Below are 20,124 nucleotides of genomic sequence, written 5' to 3'. Positions count from 1 at the left end.
GCAAGTGGATATGAAAGAAAACTAGAAATTCTGTAGAGACATTTCACTGTAGAATGCAATCAGCTACCAGCACTCGGAAAGCAAGCAGCAGAGCCTGAGAGATGTTGTGAAATACAGTGCCCCCGGGACATCTTTTTATTTGTTATTAATTCTACATTGAGAAATAATGGTCATGCAAACATCTTTGGTGCCAACTTGTGATGTTTGCAATCAGCTAACATTTTGCTGATGCCAGTTAGAGTCTTAGCTGACAGAGACAAGACTAGACAATAAATCTATCCTCTAAGATTTAGATCTAGATTTTTTGGAAACTCAGTGCAATACCTGAGCTTTTTTTTTTTGAAGGTTTTGATGAAATGTAACTACCGGTTTATGCCTTTTTCTGACCTTTTGTATCAGATGAATTGATTCCTAGATTCAATGTTTTTTACCATGACAGCATTGCTGTATGAAATATATTAATCTTTCTCTGAGCTCTTAATCTACAAACTTGAACAGAAACAATCATGAAATGGATAAACAACTGACATACAAACCATGCATTGTACACTCGTAAACAAATGACTATGTTTGTTCATTTAATCTGAAGCTCATTTGAAAGAATTTTTGGTTCAAAGCATGAATTAAAAAAAATAATTAGAACTGGAAAGTTTTCCCAGAAACATCACCATCCTGAGCAATAAAATTTTCCAGTGGTAAAGCTTAACCTATCATATATATATGGTACTATCTGATCTATAGGAGTGATAGGTTTTCTTGCTATGGATGAGATTATGGAAGATTCCAAGTACCACATTTTTACAGTGAATTACTTAGATTTTATCTGGACAAAGACAGCATGATGGGAATCAAAAATTCACATTTTTGTGGGGTGAATACTCATGAAATCATAGAACGGTTTGGGTTGGAAGGGACCTCAATGCAAGGAAGATGATCTAGTTCAGCCAAAGGAAGATCATTTAGACCACCCCCTTCTGCCATGGCCAGGGACATCTTTCACACAATCAGGTTGCTCGAAGTCCCATCTAATGCTGAGTAAGCATTTATAAAGATATCAGCCAGAGAGAGTGATACTAAGTGAAAGAGAGAGTGTCTAAGTGAAACAAAGCATACTTCAGTAGATGATATTTTATGCTAGTCCAGCATGCTGGAATCCTTTCCTCTTTCCTTCCAGTAGAGATTATGCTTCCTCTATTTTTTGAAAGAAAAGTAGGGACCTTGGACTGTAAAAGCACTGTTACCAAGGGGTTACCTGATGAAAATAAGTTGCATTAAATCCAGCAGAAAACTTCATGGGAATGATGGCAATCCCCTTCTTTTTCCAGTAATTTTTTGTGTTAAATTCTTCCACCATTTCTTTTCGGTTGTAGTAGTCAGACTTGCCCAAACATTCTTCCCAACATTTCCACAGGTTCTCTGCATTAAACTCTTCTTTGAAGGATGTTAGGCTAGCTCCTTTGTACATGTTTATTTCCCTAACCTAAACAGCAAGCAAATTTACACATTGCTGAAAATAAATATGGCTGTATAATATATTGACATATTATATACATAGTGATATGTCATATAATGATATAATGCAATAATAATATAATTAATACTTATCTATATTAAACATAATGCTGTATCCCTTTCCCTAAGGAAATCCCTGCTCACTTGGCCTGATATTTTTGCTTGTGTCAAATGCCTGTGAACTCAAGTGGTGACAGTGGAACTGTTCACAAGGACTGCTCAATGCAGAGAAGGTTGGTAAACTCTAATTGTAAATAAGACTAGTGAAAGCAGAAGTTAAAGCTAAAAAATGGATAGAAAAAATGAAAAGTCTAGTTCCAAGATGCTGAGATGCAAGTAACAGCTGATCATACACAAAGTGACCTAAAACTTGTCACATAGTACCTGAGATTATACTGTTTTGACTGAAATTGATCCTACTAATGGCAGTCATCAAACATTTTGCAACAGATCGTGGGCCTGTTCTCTCCACTTTTATCTGTATTATATCAAGTAGTATTCCATGGATGCATAGCTGCTGCATAAAGTACCATTCAGTCCAAGTAAAGTTGGCGGATCTGGTTCTACAAGAGCTGGCTTAAGCATAAGGAGCTTCCACCAGTCTCGGTCCTAGAATTCTGTTATCCCATTTTTTATTTGGCAGTCTCAGTTCTTTTACCTTCTCATGTGGTAGGCCAGTTTGGGTTGCCACAGCCACAATACACGTCTCCATAAACAGACCTGCTTGGGGAAACCCAAATCCACGGAAGGCAGTGTTAGAAGGCAAATTAGTCTTGCAGGCATGGCCCCTGACTCGGAGATTTGGGATATTATATGCATTGTCCACTTTCAACACAATGTATTCAATCACCTGTAATAAGAGGTTATAGTTGTTCAAATGGCTTAATTTCCTCTAAAAAGACAGTGAAACTTGTGAAAGACACTCAAGACACCAAAGAGAAATAATTACTTCAAGGAAGAGTAGAACTATACTTGGAAGACCTGTTGTTCTGCTGTTTTTTACAGCAATTTAAGTAAAGAAACTGTGTTTGAATCAGAGAAACTGCATTTAACTTTAAGAAATTACAACAGCATGAAGAATTACTGAGGGAAAATCAGACCTTCAGTTTTGGGGAAGTGGAGGAGTAACTTTACAACAATAGGCTCCGTAATAAAACTTACTGTCTCTCTATCTTCATTGAACTTTTAAATCTGATTTTTCTATGTCCAGTATCACCTAACAGGAAATATTGTACCCCCTTAATGATATTCTGTAATCAACCTCTGGGCCACAGATGCATTTTTACTTCAGGACGATGGGAGTTGTACTTAACAAGAATAGGTATGTTCTTAATAAAAAGATACTGTGGCAAAGAGCTGTTATGTTCTTTCTGTGACCAGTTCAGTCAGTGTAAGTGGTATCAATGAAGAAGGACTTACCAATTCAGATTCGTCTTTTGTACAGCCACCATTTATATAGCACTGAAAATCGGCAGCTATGATTCTACCATCATTCATGAATCCAACCTGTAATATATCAACTGATGCATTAGGGGTCGTTTCTCTCTTGTATTTCAAACTTCTCTTTATAAATAGGCTAGCTGGTTAACAAATACCACCTGAGGTTCAGACTACAGAACACAAAAGCATTTTTTCTAGTGAACTAGAAAAATTACCAGCATGGATTTCCTATAGGATGATATCAGTTTGGATCTGAATATGCAAACCAAGAGTAAAATACACGTAAAACCTACAAATCATCAGAATACCTCAGCTATCCACAAAGCTATTCTACATAGACATTGTCTGTACTCAGAATCTGAAAAGCTTGTTCACCACTGTTTTCTGCATGAACAGAGACCAGAAAGAGGATGATGATATCACTGAAGAAAATATTAACTATTATTATGTTTATTCTACTTTATGGAGTATCCCTTTTGTAATCATCTTTCATCCCAATGATTTCATCACCTAGACAACATAAGAACATGAACCAATGGTGCATATATTTTTCAGATTACATGTTCAGAAATAACTACCAAATTTGATTGAATTCTAGTTCTGGTTCTTTCCTCTTCAATTATTTCTTTTTTTTTTTTTATGTAATGTATGGGTTTGTATTTTTAGTAGTTTATGTAATAATATTTAAAGGGGAACAATCATAGAAAACTGTAAAATAACCAACTTGTTATATTATGTAAACTGATGCAGCTCCATCAGGATTAAGGATAGGAAGATAAGAATTAATGAATATTATTGCTGGCTAAATCCTGCATACCTACATGGATAGGAGAAAAGATGGGACTGATGGGGAGAGTGTTTCTTGCTTAATGTAGTTAAGCAATTCGTGCAGTTTTTTGCAGTTACTGCATTTAAGTAAAGGAAAGGTTAGGGCTGGGGTTACAGAAACAATCAGCCAAACTCTACAGCTCATGCAAGAGCTATTGGAACTGGAAAACCAATTCCTCAGCCTTCTTTACCCAAACCATATTGAACTCTAAACCCTGTCCTGGAGGGTTTTAGTGTTGTTAAATCATACACCAACACCAAAGAGAAGATTTTTGCCCCTGCTACTAGCAGTTGCCAAGCTGACTTCAGTGCTGGCATTGTTTACCCAGTTATCTTTAATGTAAGAATTCAGAAGGCAAAAGAAAGAGTTTTGCTACCAGCTGATTCTTGTGTTGCCTTGCAGGGCTAGCTTCATATCTGAGAAGTGGCTTGTATTCAATTCTGATTTACATGGGGTAGGGCTGATGTTAGCAGTATTTTCAAGAAAAGGGATGGGTGTTCATGCTTTTTCTGGACATCACCTGGGTTGTAGGAATATGGTGATAGCTGTTGGTTTGATTTGTAGCTCTTAGGTCAGGGTGCTCTTGGGACTGGGGCAAGGTTGGTGCTCAGTTAGGATTTCAGACGAGGAGGAATTTGGTTTCTTACTTCCTCTTGTTAGTCAATGAAATTATGCTGATTCGCCTCAGAATAAACCATTACCCAGTAGTTGAGCAAAATATCTTCTCTCACTCACTTTATATTTTCCAAAGAAAGGGTGCCGCCCACCAGTGATTAACATATCCGTATTTCTTTCGAGGGCAAAACGAACTGGATGCCCGGTCCTAAAGTGAACATAAAAAAATCCACCTTTCTTATATCCTATGCATGCAGATTGCAAATAACATTACACGTACATGGCCAAACTCCTAGTGGTGGCAATAAATCAGTCCATTCTATGTTTTAGTTTCTTATTAAACTTGTTAAACTTACTAAACTTTCACCATGCCTGAGTTTAGGCTGTTTCAGCAGATTTTTAATTTGGTTTTGATTTTCCCTTCAAAAACAAAGCAGAAAAAATGACCTTTTCAGCAGTTTCTCTTTAGCTTCTCAACAGGGAGATGCAAGTTCTATGAAGCATGCACAGGACATGGCAAGTAAGTCAGAGTAAAGGAGAGCTGTGGCACAAAGGGCTCATGTGAGCACAACTATGTACTGGATAAAAAAACCCCTTTCACTGAATATCTAGAGTGAAATTCAAGCCACTGTGCTTGGGAAAAGCTTGACTGTTTGGGATTTGTACAGCTCAGCCCTGAGAGAAACTGCCTCCTTGCCTTTTTTTTTTGGCTCTCAGATACTAAGTGAATACTATTACCAAAAGCCCAGAGAATTTTCAAGCCTCTACCCAAGATTTACTGCCAAAGAGATGAAAAAAGATGATGTCATCAAGAAAACCTCCAGGTAGGGTTCAGGACTGAAGTTCCTTTTTCATTCAGTCTTGTCATCTTTCATTTTTAGTTAAATCATTCATTTGATGAAACCAACTTACTTGTTGGCTGCCACTGCTGCAACTACAGCAAAGAGTGAAGGTTTAGTAATCTTCCCACCGAATGCTCCACCAACGCGTTTCACATGGCACATAATTTTATTGGACTGGAGGTTTAAAGCTGAAGCCACTAATTCCTGCAAAAGCAAATATCCAGGATTTTACTGAGAATTGTTACCTCCCAAAGTATATTAAAAATGCCTATTCTCTATGGCTAACCATATACTAAAAGCTAACAGGTTTAAGAATCCTGGGCAGAAAGCTAGAGTTGCTATAGAAAGAAAGAAAGAAACAAAAGATTTCAAATAGGTAAAGATGCTGGTGAAAGCACAATCTGGTCTTTACAGAATAGTAAAAATGTAAAAATAGGTCCATAAACTAATTTGATTATCTAATGCCAGATATGATAATCTCTAGAACTGCAAGTTTCATCTGTATCTGGAGAGAAAGCATCCACTAAAATATCAAGCTGAATGGAACAGAGTGAAACATGTAGGAATTAACATACATTTTTTGAAGCTATTATTTTCTACAGGCCTACAATTCTGATGTTAGCTAGGACCTATTAACCTTTTCTTTTTCCTTAACTTCATATGATTTGTATGTTGTTATTATTTACTTATTCATTTATTATTATTTACACATAATTATAACACCATCATCATCAATGTAACTACTCATATGAGCAATGCAACTTGTCTGAGTATTCTTTCTAAAGCTGAAGACACTCACTGCTGCCAAAATGTGATTGACCAGGATTGCAGTGAAGGTTTTCACTGATTTTAGGAGGATTTGGCCAATACATCTAAGAAAGAATTAGTCTTTTTTCAACGAGAAAACTACAACCATATTACCTAGCCAAGATACCCTTTGTTCATCCCATAGTAACACTGCTCATTTATGTCTGCACTGCATTGGATAATACAGATAGCACAAGACCTGCTTGTGCAGAAAGCTAGTTCCATCTAGCTTCATCATTAGTAGTCAGGCCATTTATTTTCATAAAAACATCAAAATCAGTTAATCTAAATTTGGAAGATCATAAGACCTGGCCATATAGTTGAGCTTTAAGGTTATTTAGGAAGGTAAGAAACAAGTATCATTAATACTTTGATTTACCTGTACATCTGTTATATGCTGAGTTGACACATACACGTCCATTTCTTTATCCTCCACCCTTGGAATAACAAGCACACTATTTGTTTCCAGGTAAAAATGTTCCTGTCCTCCTGTGTGCAATTCACCTGTTATGTATATAATTATAGGAAAATGTAAGCTTGGTTTCAAATGATCTGTAAGGAAACCTGTATTTGCCCATTTACATGTATGTATATATGGCATGGAAAAAAATTGTCACAGAAGAAAAATAGAGAAAAATAGTTGAGCTTTTTTTTGTCATTTGTTTCACTTTATTCTGTGTTCTGCATGTTTGTTTGTTTTAATTTATTTATATCTTAGGTTTAAATGCAAGGATTAGGTGATTGAATATTTCCCTCTTAATAAACAGAAAAATAATGAATAAAGAGGAAAACATTCAATCACCTAATCCCTGTATAGCTTTCCCTCCCCCCACCCCTGAGAAGATCAGTATCAATTTAATATTTTGTGCTTTTTAATTCTTTAGGAGGTTACATCTCTTCTACTATAATAAGATTAAAATGTCTTCTTCTGAATCATGCTGTGAGGGAAAATACAGCTTTCCTCTTCCTTTCTTACCTTCTTTCTATCAGTATGCCCTTCTCTTACTACATTTTTTCTACCTATTTCTACACAACACTATACTTTTGTACTATTTTCCTTAGAGAGAGGGAAATCTGTTAGCACAGTGTAAAAGCTAATTCTGTAAATTCTCTGTGTAACCTTAACTTTATGCCATCCTTTGGTCTGACAGTATTTCCCTAGCAGTTATTCCTGAAATACATGTTCATGGAGAAGTAGTAGGAATCAGAACTGAAGCCACTAGAGGGTGACATGACATATGATGGGAACAGTTGGAGAAAGTCCAAAGGAGAGCAGAGGAGACTGACAGAACTGAAGGGCCTCAGCCCATAAAAGTGAAGGAAGGCATGAATCTTCAAATCAATCCTGCAAAGAGGAAAAGTACAGTCTGTGCTTCGTACTCACAGTAAAGAGAACAAAAAGCACAGTACTACTTACATTGCAGCAAATCGTTAGCAATGAAGACAGTCCTTCTACTGATAGGATTGGTGAAGCACTGGAAAAAATTGACTGGGGAGAATGCAGAGTCTCCATGCTCAAAGGTCTCCAAGAACTGAAATAAATCTGATCGTTCTTTCAAACTAGATAGAATTGATGTTGGAAAAAGACAAAGGGGCAGGTGGGTCTGCTACATTCCCTCTTGTGATCATGGAGGTGTTAATTCATGTGTAGTTAGTGTTCAGTGAAGAGAAAAACTCAGCTGCAGAAATTTAGGGAATGATAATAGCAGAAAGTAGGTATGATAATACATGTCATGAGAGGACAATTGGAAAAGGACATGAACAGGACACATGAGTTGTGTAAGCATTTATAAGGTATTCACTAACAAATCTCAGAACTGCATTCAAGTGTTAGAAAAAGATAATTAGGGGAAGTATTAAAACTGGCCAAGGCAATGTCAAGAGAAACAGACCTTGGTATCATATATTTTAATTTTAGTAAGTCTTTTACACTGTCCCACAGACTACTCCTATAAACAAATTTAGAAGTACAGTCCAAATAAAATCAGGGATACCACTGGTTGAAAACTGCACTCAGAAAGGAGTTCGCAGGACTGGCTGTCAAGCTGCAAAGAAGATGCACATAGAATCATAGAAAAGTCATTCCTGGCACTAATATTACCCCATGGTTGCTTTAATAGCTAATAATTAAACTACAAATAATATCAGACTGGAAAGGGATGCAAGCCCTTTAAAGGACAGATTGAGATTTGAAAGTGTTTTTTCTACACTGGAAAATGGCCTGAAGTCAATGCCATGAAGTTCACTATGGGTTAAGTGCCAGTACTTTAGATAGCACTATTGAACAAGATCTAAAGCAGAGATTACAGAGCAGCACAATCTGACTGTATATCCAGTTGATAACACCACAACAGCCCGAATCATATTCTGTGTTACTAATGTTATATGGAATTTCTGGGAGATGCCACTTGGCATTGGTGAAAGCTAATCTGAAGTACTACCACAGTGAAGTCAGATACAGTGAAGTTACAGATAATGGAAAACTGAGCAGTGACAATGATAAAGGTTAGCAGATGTGATCTATGGGGAAAATATAAGGACTCTGTGAGGACTTTGTTTAGGGTGAACCTTTGCATTTTGCAGGAAGAGAGATTCAGACTAGTTATAAGGAAAAATGCATTATAAGGCCAGTTAAATTCTAGAACTAACTACAATAGGAGCTTCTGGAATATTCTTCATTGATACTTCTTAAATATGGGTCTGGTACTTATGCAGAGAATATACTCTGGGACAACTGGATCACATTTGCTATTTGAAGATGGTAAAATTGTTGACTGTAGGAGTTTACCCTGATCCCCTTGTTTCTGGGATTACCCCTAAATCAAGCAGTCAGATTAAAATGGGATAAATTAAATTAGGCAACACCCATAAACAAAGCCTTATTTAGCTATAACGTTTAGTCAATGTGAGCTAGCAGTTGTTAGTAAATTTCATTTAAATGTGAACATTTTATCTCCAGTCCCAGTGAATGGGAAAAAATCAACCACAAAGGGGTTTTTGTTTGTTTTGTTTTTTCCAGTGACCAGCTGGAAATAGATTCTGGACTAGCATAACTCTCCTCCCCTTGCCTGATACACTACATATATGAACTACCTTCTATGATTTCATCAGCAGACTTGAATCCTTTCTCAAGATCTCCTTTTTCTATTTTCCTTTCTTCAGTAATGTATGAATTATGTTTTATTGCATCCTGCAGCAAGAAAAAACCCATCCACAAACAGAATGTTAATTGTAAATCAGAAAGTCATATGATTTTTATATAGCACAATCTTTCATATGATCCTTTTTCAGATAGACAAGCAGTTGTATTAGAAAGCATTAGAAAGACCAGGGGAGTCATTCCACCATCAGAGAGCTTCTGTTTATTTGATTTTTTGTAATTCATGTAATTCTCTTCGTCCCCCAGATTAGAAATACTACATGTCTGTTAATGGAATTCAGAGCTGTTGAAAATATTTCAGAATCAGACTGCTTGCTACTCAAAACCTGCCGGACTTGAAAATTTTCAGAACTTGGGTGCAGGATGTGTGATTCTAGAACTTCTGCAAATATAAGATCTCAAATTTAGTTCTATACTCACCTATTCCTGCTGGGAATTTGGCTCCTGGAGGCACGGAATTGCTCGCTTAAAACTTTCTGAATATTCACAGAATCACAGAATCCCAAGGGTTGTAAGGGATCTCAAAAGATCATCTAGTCCAAACCCCTGCAAGAGCAGGGTAAACTAGAGTACATCACACAGGAACTTGTCCAGGCGGGCCTTGAATATCTCCAATGTAGGAGACTCCACAACCCCCCTGGGTAACCATATTCTTTAGCAATTTTGTCCTAGATCTAAAAAGACCAGTCTCTGATATACTGGATGAATAAGAACCTAGTAAGATTTTTTTTGTGTTTCCAAAATGAAAACTTTGGACTCAATTGATAAACTTTTTGCACTTCAGAACCAATAAAGTCGTATCTCATACCAAAATAGAAGGAAAAAAAGAAAATTCCAAAGGATGCCAAAGCTCTGTGTAGGAAGCAAACAACTAGTGAGGTAATTTAAGGCCTTTATCGGATATGGAAGACGAGACAGATTGTTACCTCAATGGTCAGAACTGGCTCCAGATCTTCATACACTATCTTCACCTTCTCAGCCCCACACTTTGCCTGAGTCAGTGACTCTGCAACCACAGCACAGATTATCTGACCAACACAAATCACCTGCAACACACCAATGTATTACCCATGTTAAAAAACACAGAGTGGTTAAATTCCAGTACAGAGAGTGTTTTGTGGAAATAGATTCTGCTCAAATGCCACTTTTATATTCTGTTTCTCTAAGAATACTATCCCTGTGCAGACTTGCCTTCATTAGATGAGAAGTCTAATAGCATCTTTCATCTGCTGCAACATTTTTAGCACTAGAAATCCTGGAGACATTAGTAGCCATGAACATTTCCCCTGTGTTCATCCTTGGCCAGATACTGTGCCAAGTAACATCCTGTCTGGCACTGACTGCTTTTCCTTGCCTATACTCAGAAATTAAAGAAACCCATACAAGAAGGACTAGAGATGTAAGAGCAATGCTTTAGGAATTATGCCCGTCCCACTGCAAATACCCTGCAACAGTGTCACTTGTGATGGATACAGTCTGAGGCCTGGGACATTCTGTATAGTCACACTGGCTGCATAGATCCTATAAATTTCTTAGCTCTGTTGATGCTCAACAAAAAGAAACAGTATTGTCTCCCATTGCTATGTTTTAGTGTTTAACCTGGCAATTAATTTCATATTGGTTCTAGCTGGGCAATTCTTATTTTATTTGTTTCATCTTTGAAATAATCTCAAATGCCATAGCTATTTCATACTTTCTCAGAATCCATTACAATAACTTGTTTATCAGCCCTTAAGGAATCATGGCTGCCTTATTTCAATCCCAAGTTATTTAAGGGAGTTTTTTCTTTCTCTCTCACTGGGGAATGGTAATTCTGTTCAGCCCAGTCTGGCTGGCACTGCATTAATAGCTCTTGCACTTCATTTCATTTCATTGCAATAAGATGATACTTGCAAACTCACTTTCCTTTTTTGTAAATAACTAAAGCAAAAGGTCCAGACACTCCTCCAGAAGCAAGAAATACCTTATCTTCCGCATATGCTTGCTCATCCTTGCCATTTTCCCCCGGAATATCTTTTGCCGTCACAACATCAACCACTCCTGGCACCTGAAGGGCTTCTGATGCATCAATTGATCTGGAAAGTAGAACATGCAAATAAATTAGTACAGTACATGGTGCAATTATCTCTAGTAAAAGTAATCAGCGAACTTCAGGAGATAAACATAATCCACTTGGTATTCTCACCACAGACCTCTACATACAGAAAAAAGTGTAAAAGTCTTGATTAGCATGTTGAGAAAAAATAAACGGAAGGCATCTGTGTATGCATGGCATAGAACAGCTTTTCAAATTCTAGCTCCAGTACATGCAAAATCTAAGAATATATTTTCTTTCTACGTTTTTTGTACTAAAAGGAATGAATGCATTAATATGGACTCTTCTGTCCATATCTAACACTATTTAAAGCTTGCAGTAAAGAAATCCTTACCTCATTTATAATACAGAAGTCATAATACTGTCGTATCAGACAATAAGAATAGAAAGCATTTGTTAACATATTTACATGCTTATAGTTTTTTCTTACTTACATAATCTTTGCATGGGCTTTAATACTGGTGACCACAGCCAGTGAAAGTTCTCCATCCACTGGACGAATGTCATCAATGTAAACCGCTTCACCAGTGGCATGCTTAATACCAGACTGGTGCATGATGGGACGGCCCACAGGATCTTGTGGAGACTGTCCTGGGTCAACATCCTGCAGAATAAGAACATATTATCTGCGAGCCAGAACAGTAATTACAGAAAGCTTTACTCAAACATCTTCTGAGCATATTTTGTGATCATAAAATCCATATGGAAATCATCTAGAATTCATGAAAATATTTACGGGACACATTATAAAGGGCTAATTCCAGTTTTAGAATTTGTGCTATGTTGGCACCACAGTGCCCTGACAAAGGTCTGAGAAATATACTGCTTTAGATACCATTCACATCTCTAGTAATGGTAGTCTCTTCTGCAGAAATATTGCACCAAATAAATAGGGGGGAAAACTGAGAAAAACAATGGTAAAAGGGACAAAATTACTAGTTCATGCAGTGGAACCACAGCAGACAAAGGTGAACTAAAATCTGTTGGATCTTACAGCTAGTCTGTTTGCTGGGTCCATACTGCTTCTGATAGCATTCTTGTGCGAGCCACACTTTTACAGACCTCAGCATCACCACTGCTTTAACCAACCATATTTCACATTGTTTACTTTGGAGAAAACATATCAGAATTCAGAATTATATTCAGTGATGACTCTAATTCCTTCTTGCCTATCTCCCTTAAGAGACAGGTAAATTAATATTCTGGCCAGCACTGACAAGACTAAAAAATGGTTTAATCCATGTGTTTGCTAGTTAAATTGAAAGACAGCCTGGAATTGATAGCATTTCAGACACACTTAGTGATAACACAGCTTTGGAGCTCTCTGTTGTTGAATTGCTGAACGTCTGTTTCAAGTTAATGTGAACTGTTATGAGGGAACCTGAAAATCTTCCAACAGTTATGTTTTGTTTGGGCTTTTACTGAATTTCTTAAAGGAAAACAAGACAATTTTTTGGCTGACACCTGAAAGTTTCTGTTGGAAAACTGATAAGAAAAATTTGATTTTAAAAATTTTTCAATTTTGCAACAACAAAAAACAGTTGAAAATTCTTGATGAAAATTAATTTTTTTAAAAAAGTAAAAATCTTCTACTTAGAAAACTTTTTTTGCAACCACCTTTCATACTGTGGCTTTTCAAATAAATCTTTAAGGCTTGAACGGTCACAGAGATGCTGCAGTAGGTTATTCCATTTGTACTGAGGCATATCGGACAGTTAAACTAAATTCTCCTGAGCTCTTGCATAGCCAGAAGGTGTGCTTGTGTCAGGACAGCCTGATACTGCAGAACGCCTTGAGAGCAATGAGTGCACCTGCACCCTGAAAGACAGGAAATCTATAAAAATATTAAAGATTTCTCAGAGGGTCAACTGTTCTAGCAGCTTCACATTACAGTTAGTAGAGGCTTTGGAGTGAAGAGATAGAAGGGCAAAATACTCATTAAAACAGAGGGTCTGTGGCAGTTCTAGCTACAAACACACCTCACCTGATAGATTTGGACACCCTGTGGAACACCACTTTGTAGCAATCCCAAAGCACTCAACCTCTCCTGTGAGAGCTCAGCATACCTGAAGGGATACTGAAAGGAAGGTCAGAGCAACGTTGGCAGCCACTTATTTCTAAAATGTAAGTTTTCCCCTCACATATTTTGAAGTAAGCACATTTACTCTTCCCTCTCAACACCCCTTAATCTTCAAAAAAGCAGGGTCTTCCTGCAGCCTGTATGCTGATGTGGGTATACAATTTTTGTCCAATCCTTACCATCTGATATAAACCATGTAACACTTCCAGGTAAAATCTGAAAAGGAAGCTGACAAGCAGAGTTCTTCTATATTCCACTTTTCCACCCTGAGCTGATGGAGGGAGAAAAATTTCCTCCAGCACCAGCCTGCAAGCTTCATTCAGCATCTGATCATTCCATTGTCTGGTAGAAAAACAGACTGACATGAGCACACACTTCTTCAAAATTAACAGGCAGTTAAAGCTATTGTAAAGTATGTGGGAAGTTATAAGTGAATCAGCAGAAGTTATATCAAGAAATAACCTATTCTTAGGGAGGACAGGTCAAATACAGATTGTGAGAGTCTATGATGGGTTCCATCTGGCAGAATTTCCAATGGCAGAATCAAACATAGCCCATGCATCACACCATGACTCCTGCACTTTGCTTAAATGCATTACAACATCCAATACCTTCCTATGAGCTTCTTGCAGGACTTTCTTGCACTGATCGTGGTTGAGCCAATGCCTCCATACAAAATACTCAGATCTACAATGGTATCTGTGCCTGGATTGAAGAGGACTCTCATTCCAGAATTCACTATGGAAAAAGCATTTTTCTGACTTTCAGCCTGCCTGAAGGCTGAAATAAAGTCATCCTAATGGGGAAAATAAAAGAAAGAAAAATTCCATCAATGGCAGAAACTGAATGAAAGAAAACAAACCTACTATTCCTTATATTCTGATTTTTAGCATTGTCCAAATAAAGCAACATTTTAAAAAACACTTGCTACAATTACTGGTTCAGGTAAACTTTTTATTCGTCTTGAAGTATTAAGCTAATCACAGACAGACATACTAAGAGGGGACATTATCTGAGGTTATCTACGTGTAAGAAAACATGCCAAATTTTAAATTTTATCAGTGGTTTAATGACTTCAGAGTGCTGGGAGAGCAGTCCTGGTATAAACCACTTCATATACGGCTGATACGTTCTCTGAAATTCCAGCTTAGAAAATCGTGGTTTCTTCTCCAGGGCATGGAGGGCCCACTGTGCTAAGGAACCTTATTTTGTGAAGGTTTTACATTCAAGGGATTTTACATTTTATGCTATGGTAATGACATTTACTGAGGGAGGCACTAGAAGCAGCTGGGTTTCTATTGTCAGAAATGTTTTGTTCTGGGGACAAATTCACATATTTTAAAAGAAAAAATAATAGCAATTTCTTTCATGATCAGGCACAGATGAGACCTTTGAAGAACTGTAGCCCCAGAAAGAAACTTGATTGAGACTGCCACAAAACTTTTAAAGTAGGGATTAGCAGATACGATCTGTTACTATGAGTATGTGATATTCTCATGACAAGTCTAAAACCCAGGATTACATGTTTTACCGTGGGTCTTGTCAGAGATGGAAAATCCTTTCAACAGGATTTAGATTGCTTCATTGAAGCAATGTTCACAACAAGCTACCCAAAAAGAAATGCCAGCAGCTGACAGGAGCAAGAGGGAAAACTGACAGCCAGGGTTCCATCTGCACTTTCTGTTGACAAGTCTTGCAAAAAAAGTGTGCATGTGCCTTTTCATTGTGTCAGCAGTTAATAAAAAAGGCAATTCAGGACAAAAGTGAGTGGCAGAAGCTGGCTCTTCCCAAAACAGTGTTAATTTCCTCTGGTGCGGCTGCTTAATCTCGCATGTTATTCCATGAGATGGCTGACAGATAATCTTCCTGCTCTTCGAAGTGACTTTCTGAGTTTGCTAGCAGTGATGTTTCCTTCTGTTCATTTTGTTGTCTCCACTACTGCTGTTCTTCGATGCAACTCTCTCTCTCTAAAAGTTAAGACTCTGAAATACCCTCTGTGATAGCCTTTGTTCTGTGGCACAATTTGTCACTGGACAAGGCAGGTTGGGATTTCTTTCTTCTTTTACTTTGTGAAAGGAACTAGCCCATTCCTCCTTAATTTTCTCTTCCAGGCTGTTTGTCTCTCAAATCACCACTAAAGCTTGAAGTTTTGGGGCAGCAGAAGCACTGTTGCTGCTGCCAAAACAAGATTATGCCTCTGTAGGCTTTGAGCTCACAGGAATCTCTTTTTTCATGGGAAACCAGCCATTGCTGCCATGGACAGAAGCACTCTTCCAGCATGAGGCCACCTGGGTTTAGTATGTGGGATTGCAGTAGGCAGCTATTCTGGGGACACACCCTCTGATGTCAAGGTTGGCAGACTCCTGTGGTCACTCCCTCACTGACTTCAATCGCAACACACTAGCTTGTAGCTTGGTCTTCCTCTACTTGCCCCGTACTCTTCCTCACATCCACTAGAGTGGTATCTTAGAACACAGTAACAATGACACCCTTTCTTCTGCCCCTAGCACCCTAAAACCACATACTGCCACCTTTGGTCACAGTAATTAGGACCTTATTTTGCCAGGAGTTGCAAGGACAGCTTAGGACTCTTCAGTGTAAATTGCTAATTAGTGAGAAGAGGCCAGAAATGAGCGTTATTGCTGAAAACTGTGTGACAATATGACACTTTTCCTCAAAATATTCAGGCAGCCCAAATTTCTGTGTCTGGAAGGGGCAGGAGTGCAAATTTAAGAGTAGAAAAAAAATAGTAAGAGGCCCAAAGAAGTAGAAGAAGTGGAAGAGGTGATGGAGAGATGCTATAATTTTCTTAACTACTTCCAAAGCAGTAGTAACCTGTTTTTTCAATGCCTTCTGAAAATAATTAAAGTATTCCTAGTAACTACAGTGAAATCTGAATGAAACCTCTGAAACATCAGGGTCTTACCTTGAGCGAGTATGGGATGAGAACAGAAACAATGACCTCCTTGGCCTTTATGTCTGCATTCTCACAGCCAGCAAGAAACTGATCATTTAAAAGAATCTGTCTTTCACCATCTGTTGGAGAAAACTGTAGTCTATTATTGAATGTCGAGCAGAAAGGAAACATTTCTGCATTGCAGATTCAAATTTCATTGAATCTGTGCAAAAGAATATATCAAGGGCAATATGGCCTTAGTACAGCCCATTCCATTCAGGATCTAGCCTTTGAGAGGAAAGGCTAATCTTATGATACGTTAAGTGCAATACATTTCTCTATATGAATACTAAAGATCCACATAAAATACGAGAAAATGTATATCTTACAAGTGCAATAACATTCAGAAAAAAAGTGATTTAAATTCAAATATGGCTATTCTGTTTCTGTTCAAAAGCTTTTAGATCATTAAATCATTACAGCACAATAAGCTTTCAAGAAATTATCAAGCACTGTATTGAGATGGAGAATCAGCCCTGTATATCTTCACTTCAAAGATGGCAGAAACTGTTGCCAAGATTTTCCAAAGTACCCACAGATTCTATGTGACATGGATGGGACTTGCTTGGTCTTGATTACTGAAGTGTTATTTAAACATGATGCCTATGTATATACATACACACACATATGCACAAAAGTACCAGTGACTACTAGAGAAGTTTCTAGATGCATTACCCTAGAGAATGAATCGAAGTTTTTCTTAAAATGAGAGAGACATAAACAATAAACGCAAACAGTAGTGGAGTTACAAGATAAAGCTAACCTGTCTGATAAATGGAGCAATACAGCCAGAGGCAGTGCAGAAAGGAGAATTTTCTACCTGTGAGGCCTGCTCACCTTGCTTTCATGAGATTGCTAGACGTTTCCTTTTGCCTTGTGAAACAGAAAGACTGTTTCCTGCTGGCAGACACTTTTTGCCAGTTAAAATGACAGGCAAATACCAAGATAATGTTGTCTAATGTACCATTCTGATTCATCAAGGAGATGCACAGTAGTGTTTCATTTGAAAATTGTTACCTATATCCATATTCTCTGTTGCAGGACTCTGCCCATCTGGCAAAGATATTTGGCAAGGTGTCCAAAGCTTACCTTCTGATGCCAAGTTGAGGACAGATTTGCCAACTGATAAGATTGGGTTCAAGTCCCATGTTGATCCCCTGCTTACAATGTGTCCTCCTAAAGACTTTAACAAAAAATTAGTTTATTTTTAGGCTTGCCCTTTTTACATGTAACAGGGATCTGTATCATAATCCCGTTTTATTCACTTAACAGCCTGTTTGAAGAACTTGTATTTGTTTTGTTCAGCCTTAACTGAACTTCTACCTTTGTACTTTTCAATGTGATTTACTTTACTCTTTCCTTCAAAAGTCCTTTCTCATACCATCTCTGTTGAGAGAGACCAGATTTACTTTTCTGCCCACTGCCCCCCAAAGAGATGGCCATTCCTTTAGTTGGAGGAAGAAATACAAGGTATTGATAGAAGGAAATTCTAAAGGAAAATCAGTGACAAGATCAGAGATGCTTAATATGGGTAAACAGCTATGTGTTGATAGTCAAGCTAAAGTATGATTGGTGTACAGTACCTTATAAGAGAACCCCTCTTTTCTTTGCTCACCTCTTCCAGTTCTCTGCTCAACCAGTGAGCAGGAATAGCAGGAGTTTCTTTGGTTACAGTTCTCTGCGTATTTGAACCTGATATACTAAAGTAGGACTCCCAATTATTTCATAAAACTTTTGTGATGTTTTTAACTATTTAGCCTTGTGAGGCATGATCCCACCCTCACACAGATTTTCTCTATGTATATGTAAGTGGCGTTCACACACGTATGTCTGTAGTGTTGGTTTATTTACTGTCAGTGCTGAATACATACTGCCATGCTCCTGATCTGTTCTCCAGCTAGAGTTCTCAGGTGTTGCAAGAGAGCTTGGTAGATTTTTGTTTTCTGCTGTGGAAGTTTTGTGACTGCCTCCATCAGGATGTCTCTGAGCTGGGCCAAGCAGCAGGCAGCTCCTATTACTAGCCCTGAAATGAAACGAACTTAAACAGTGAAATCATAGGGCCACAATATAAATACAATATATAGCTGATAAGGCCTTTAAAGATTTGCTTTTTGTGCACAGATTTTGTCAGCTGGATGAAAAAGAAAAACAACACCAAAATGTGTTTTATATTACATGCAATAAGAAATGCAAATATTACTTGCTTATTTAGTGATGGTTCCTAGTATAAACACATACCTGAAGAATATACATTGCATATTTGCACAAACCAATGCACACGCCTTTTCTGTGCTGTGTATCCCCAAAGAAACAAACAGCAGTTTACTCACTAAGATGAAGGACGACTGACTTGTTTGAATCTTCCAAGACTAAGCTGCAAACAGTTGATCACACTTCCAGTAGTATCAGAGAAGTCACTACTATGGACTTCAGTAAACACTGAAGTAAGCCTGCAGAGAAGTCTTCAAGTGTTGTATAGTGGGTTTTTTTCTGAACAAAAGGGCCATGTTCTAGAGCAGTCTTTTATTGATGGATCTACTTAAATGCAGAGTTGCACTGATATTAGCATAATAATTTAAAAATATTTATAATTCAGCAATTGCTGTGAATCATGGAGCCAGGAGAACATTAGGAGAGAAATCGTATCAAAATGTCAGCTTGATTTTCCATGGGGAACATGCTGCATTCATTCTTTTGCTACAGCTGTAGTGCCTCCACTCATGGAGTTGATGCATCTACCAGATTAGTACAGCCCATGTGATGTCACTGTATCTGTGATAACTTCTATTAGCTGAGAACCCAGATCAGTTGCTCCAAAGAAAATCTTGTGATTTTTTTTAATTGGAAATTTATGCCTGAATATTTTGTGTTGAAAAACTAGCTCTAGCCTAATCTATGTTCTATGGACTTTGTGAGATTAATGGTTGTGATAAAAAGTTGACTGGTGAAAACATAAAACAGAAAAGGCTGTCTTAGGGCCTTCCCCTATGCTTGCTGTCTACAGAAATTTGAGATTTGAACAAATAAATTCTTGCAGAATAGTTTCATAAGTGGTTTGTCACTACCCATCATGTCCAGATCACAGGTAAGCTGACATGTTGGTTAAAAGGCTTAGTGAAAAAAAAATCAAAACATTCAACATGAATGAAAGTCAATAGTTCTAACTGCTTCTGGTGTCAAAATACAAAGCCCAAGTTCAGCCATCACTGCTTGTACCATCAGTAGAGGTAACTTGGAGACTTACCATTATTTGTGCTACTCACAACATACATCTCTGGAATCCTAACAGGATGAAGAATGATTGGATAATAGGTACCATGGTGATTTTTTTTGAGTCCTAAAAGGCAAAGCATGATAGTATGATCAGAGATCTGTTTAAGAATTAACCATATTCCTTGACACTGAGACTGAAAACTTCAAAACCACTGTTACCAAGTAGTTTCAAAGTCTTACATTTTATGTTGTGCAGTATCTTGAATATCACATTTTACTGCTTTTACAAGGCCCACTTAATTTGCTTCTTTCAGGCCAAAGATCTGATCTGAAGTCCTAAGTCCAGTATTCTCTTTCCTGACTCTTGCTTCTTTCTCCTCTGAACTGGTTTCTGGTCCTTTCCTATACTGCATTCATATTTCACCTCTGGCCTCAGAGATTTACACAATTTCACAGCTGCTTCACCATGTTTCTAGCTACTCACTCCACCTTTCTGTAAGAGCTACATAATTTTTGTGCTTCCTTTTTTCTCTTCTTGTGCGATCTTTAAAAAAACTATACCCAAACTAATTTAT

The 20,124-nt window shown here is 37.7% G+C and overlaps 1 protein-coding gene across 2 annotated transcripts in view; it reads right to left on the bottom strand.

Moving 5' to 3' along the window:
* LOC136011077 (aldehyde oxidase 2-like) overlaps positions 1 to 20,124 on the bottom strand; it is a 44,722-nt gene that overhangs the window by 11,886 nt on the left and 12,712 nt on the right. The window contains exons 10-26 of one of the 2 annotated variants that reach the window (XM_065672744.1): positions 19,581 to 19,673; positions 18,208 to 18,359; positions 17,426 to 17,519; positions 16,307 to 16,416; positions 13,992 to 14,176; positions 13,540 to 13,722; positions 13,285 to 13,366; positions 11,735 to 11,904; positions 11,169 to 11,280; positions 10,132 to 10,251; positions 9,139 to 9,235; positions 6,425 to 6,549; positions 5,309 to 5,442; positions 4,517 to 4,604; positions 2,932 to 3,018; positions 2,171 to 2,362; positions 1,253 to 1,480 (exon numbers count right to left, since the gene is read on the bottom strand). In XM_065672744.1, coding sequence (XP_065528816.1) covers positions 1,253 to 1,480; positions 2,171 to 2,362; positions 2,932 to 3,018; positions 4,517 to 4,604; positions 5,309 to 5,442; positions 6,425 to 6,549; positions 9,139 to 9,235; positions 10,132 to 10,251; positions 11,169 to 11,280; positions 11,735 to 11,904; positions 13,285 to 13,366; positions 13,540 to 13,722; positions 13,992 to 14,176; positions 16,307 to 16,416; positions 17,426 to 17,519; positions 18,208 to 18,359; positions 19,581 to 19,673 — 2,252 coding nt within the window. Of the gene's footprint in view, positions 1 to 1,252; positions 1,481 to 2,170; positions 2,363 to 2,931; positions 3,019 to 4,516; positions 4,605 to 5,308; positions 5,443 to 6,424; positions 6,550 to 9,138; positions 9,236 to 10,131; positions 10,252 to 11,168; positions 11,281 to 11,734; positions 11,905 to 13,284; positions 13,378 to 13,539; positions 13,723 to 13,991; positions 14,177 to 16,306; positions 16,417 to 17,425; positions 17,520 to 18,207; positions 18,360 to 19,580; positions 19,674 to 20,124 lie in introns of both variants that reach the window. The other variant, XM_065672745.1, reaches the window with a different exon arrangement.

The sequence above is a fragment of the Lathamus discolor genome, chromosome 3, assembly GCF_037157495.1.
Source record: "Lathamus discolor isolate bLatDis1 chromosome 3, bLatDis1.hap1, whole genome shotgun sequence".
Lineage (NCBI taxonomy): Eukaryota > Metazoa > Chordata > Aves > Psittaciformes > Psittacidae > Lathamus > Lathamus discolor.
This window is presented reverse-complemented; position numbering and strand designations above follow the sequence as displayed.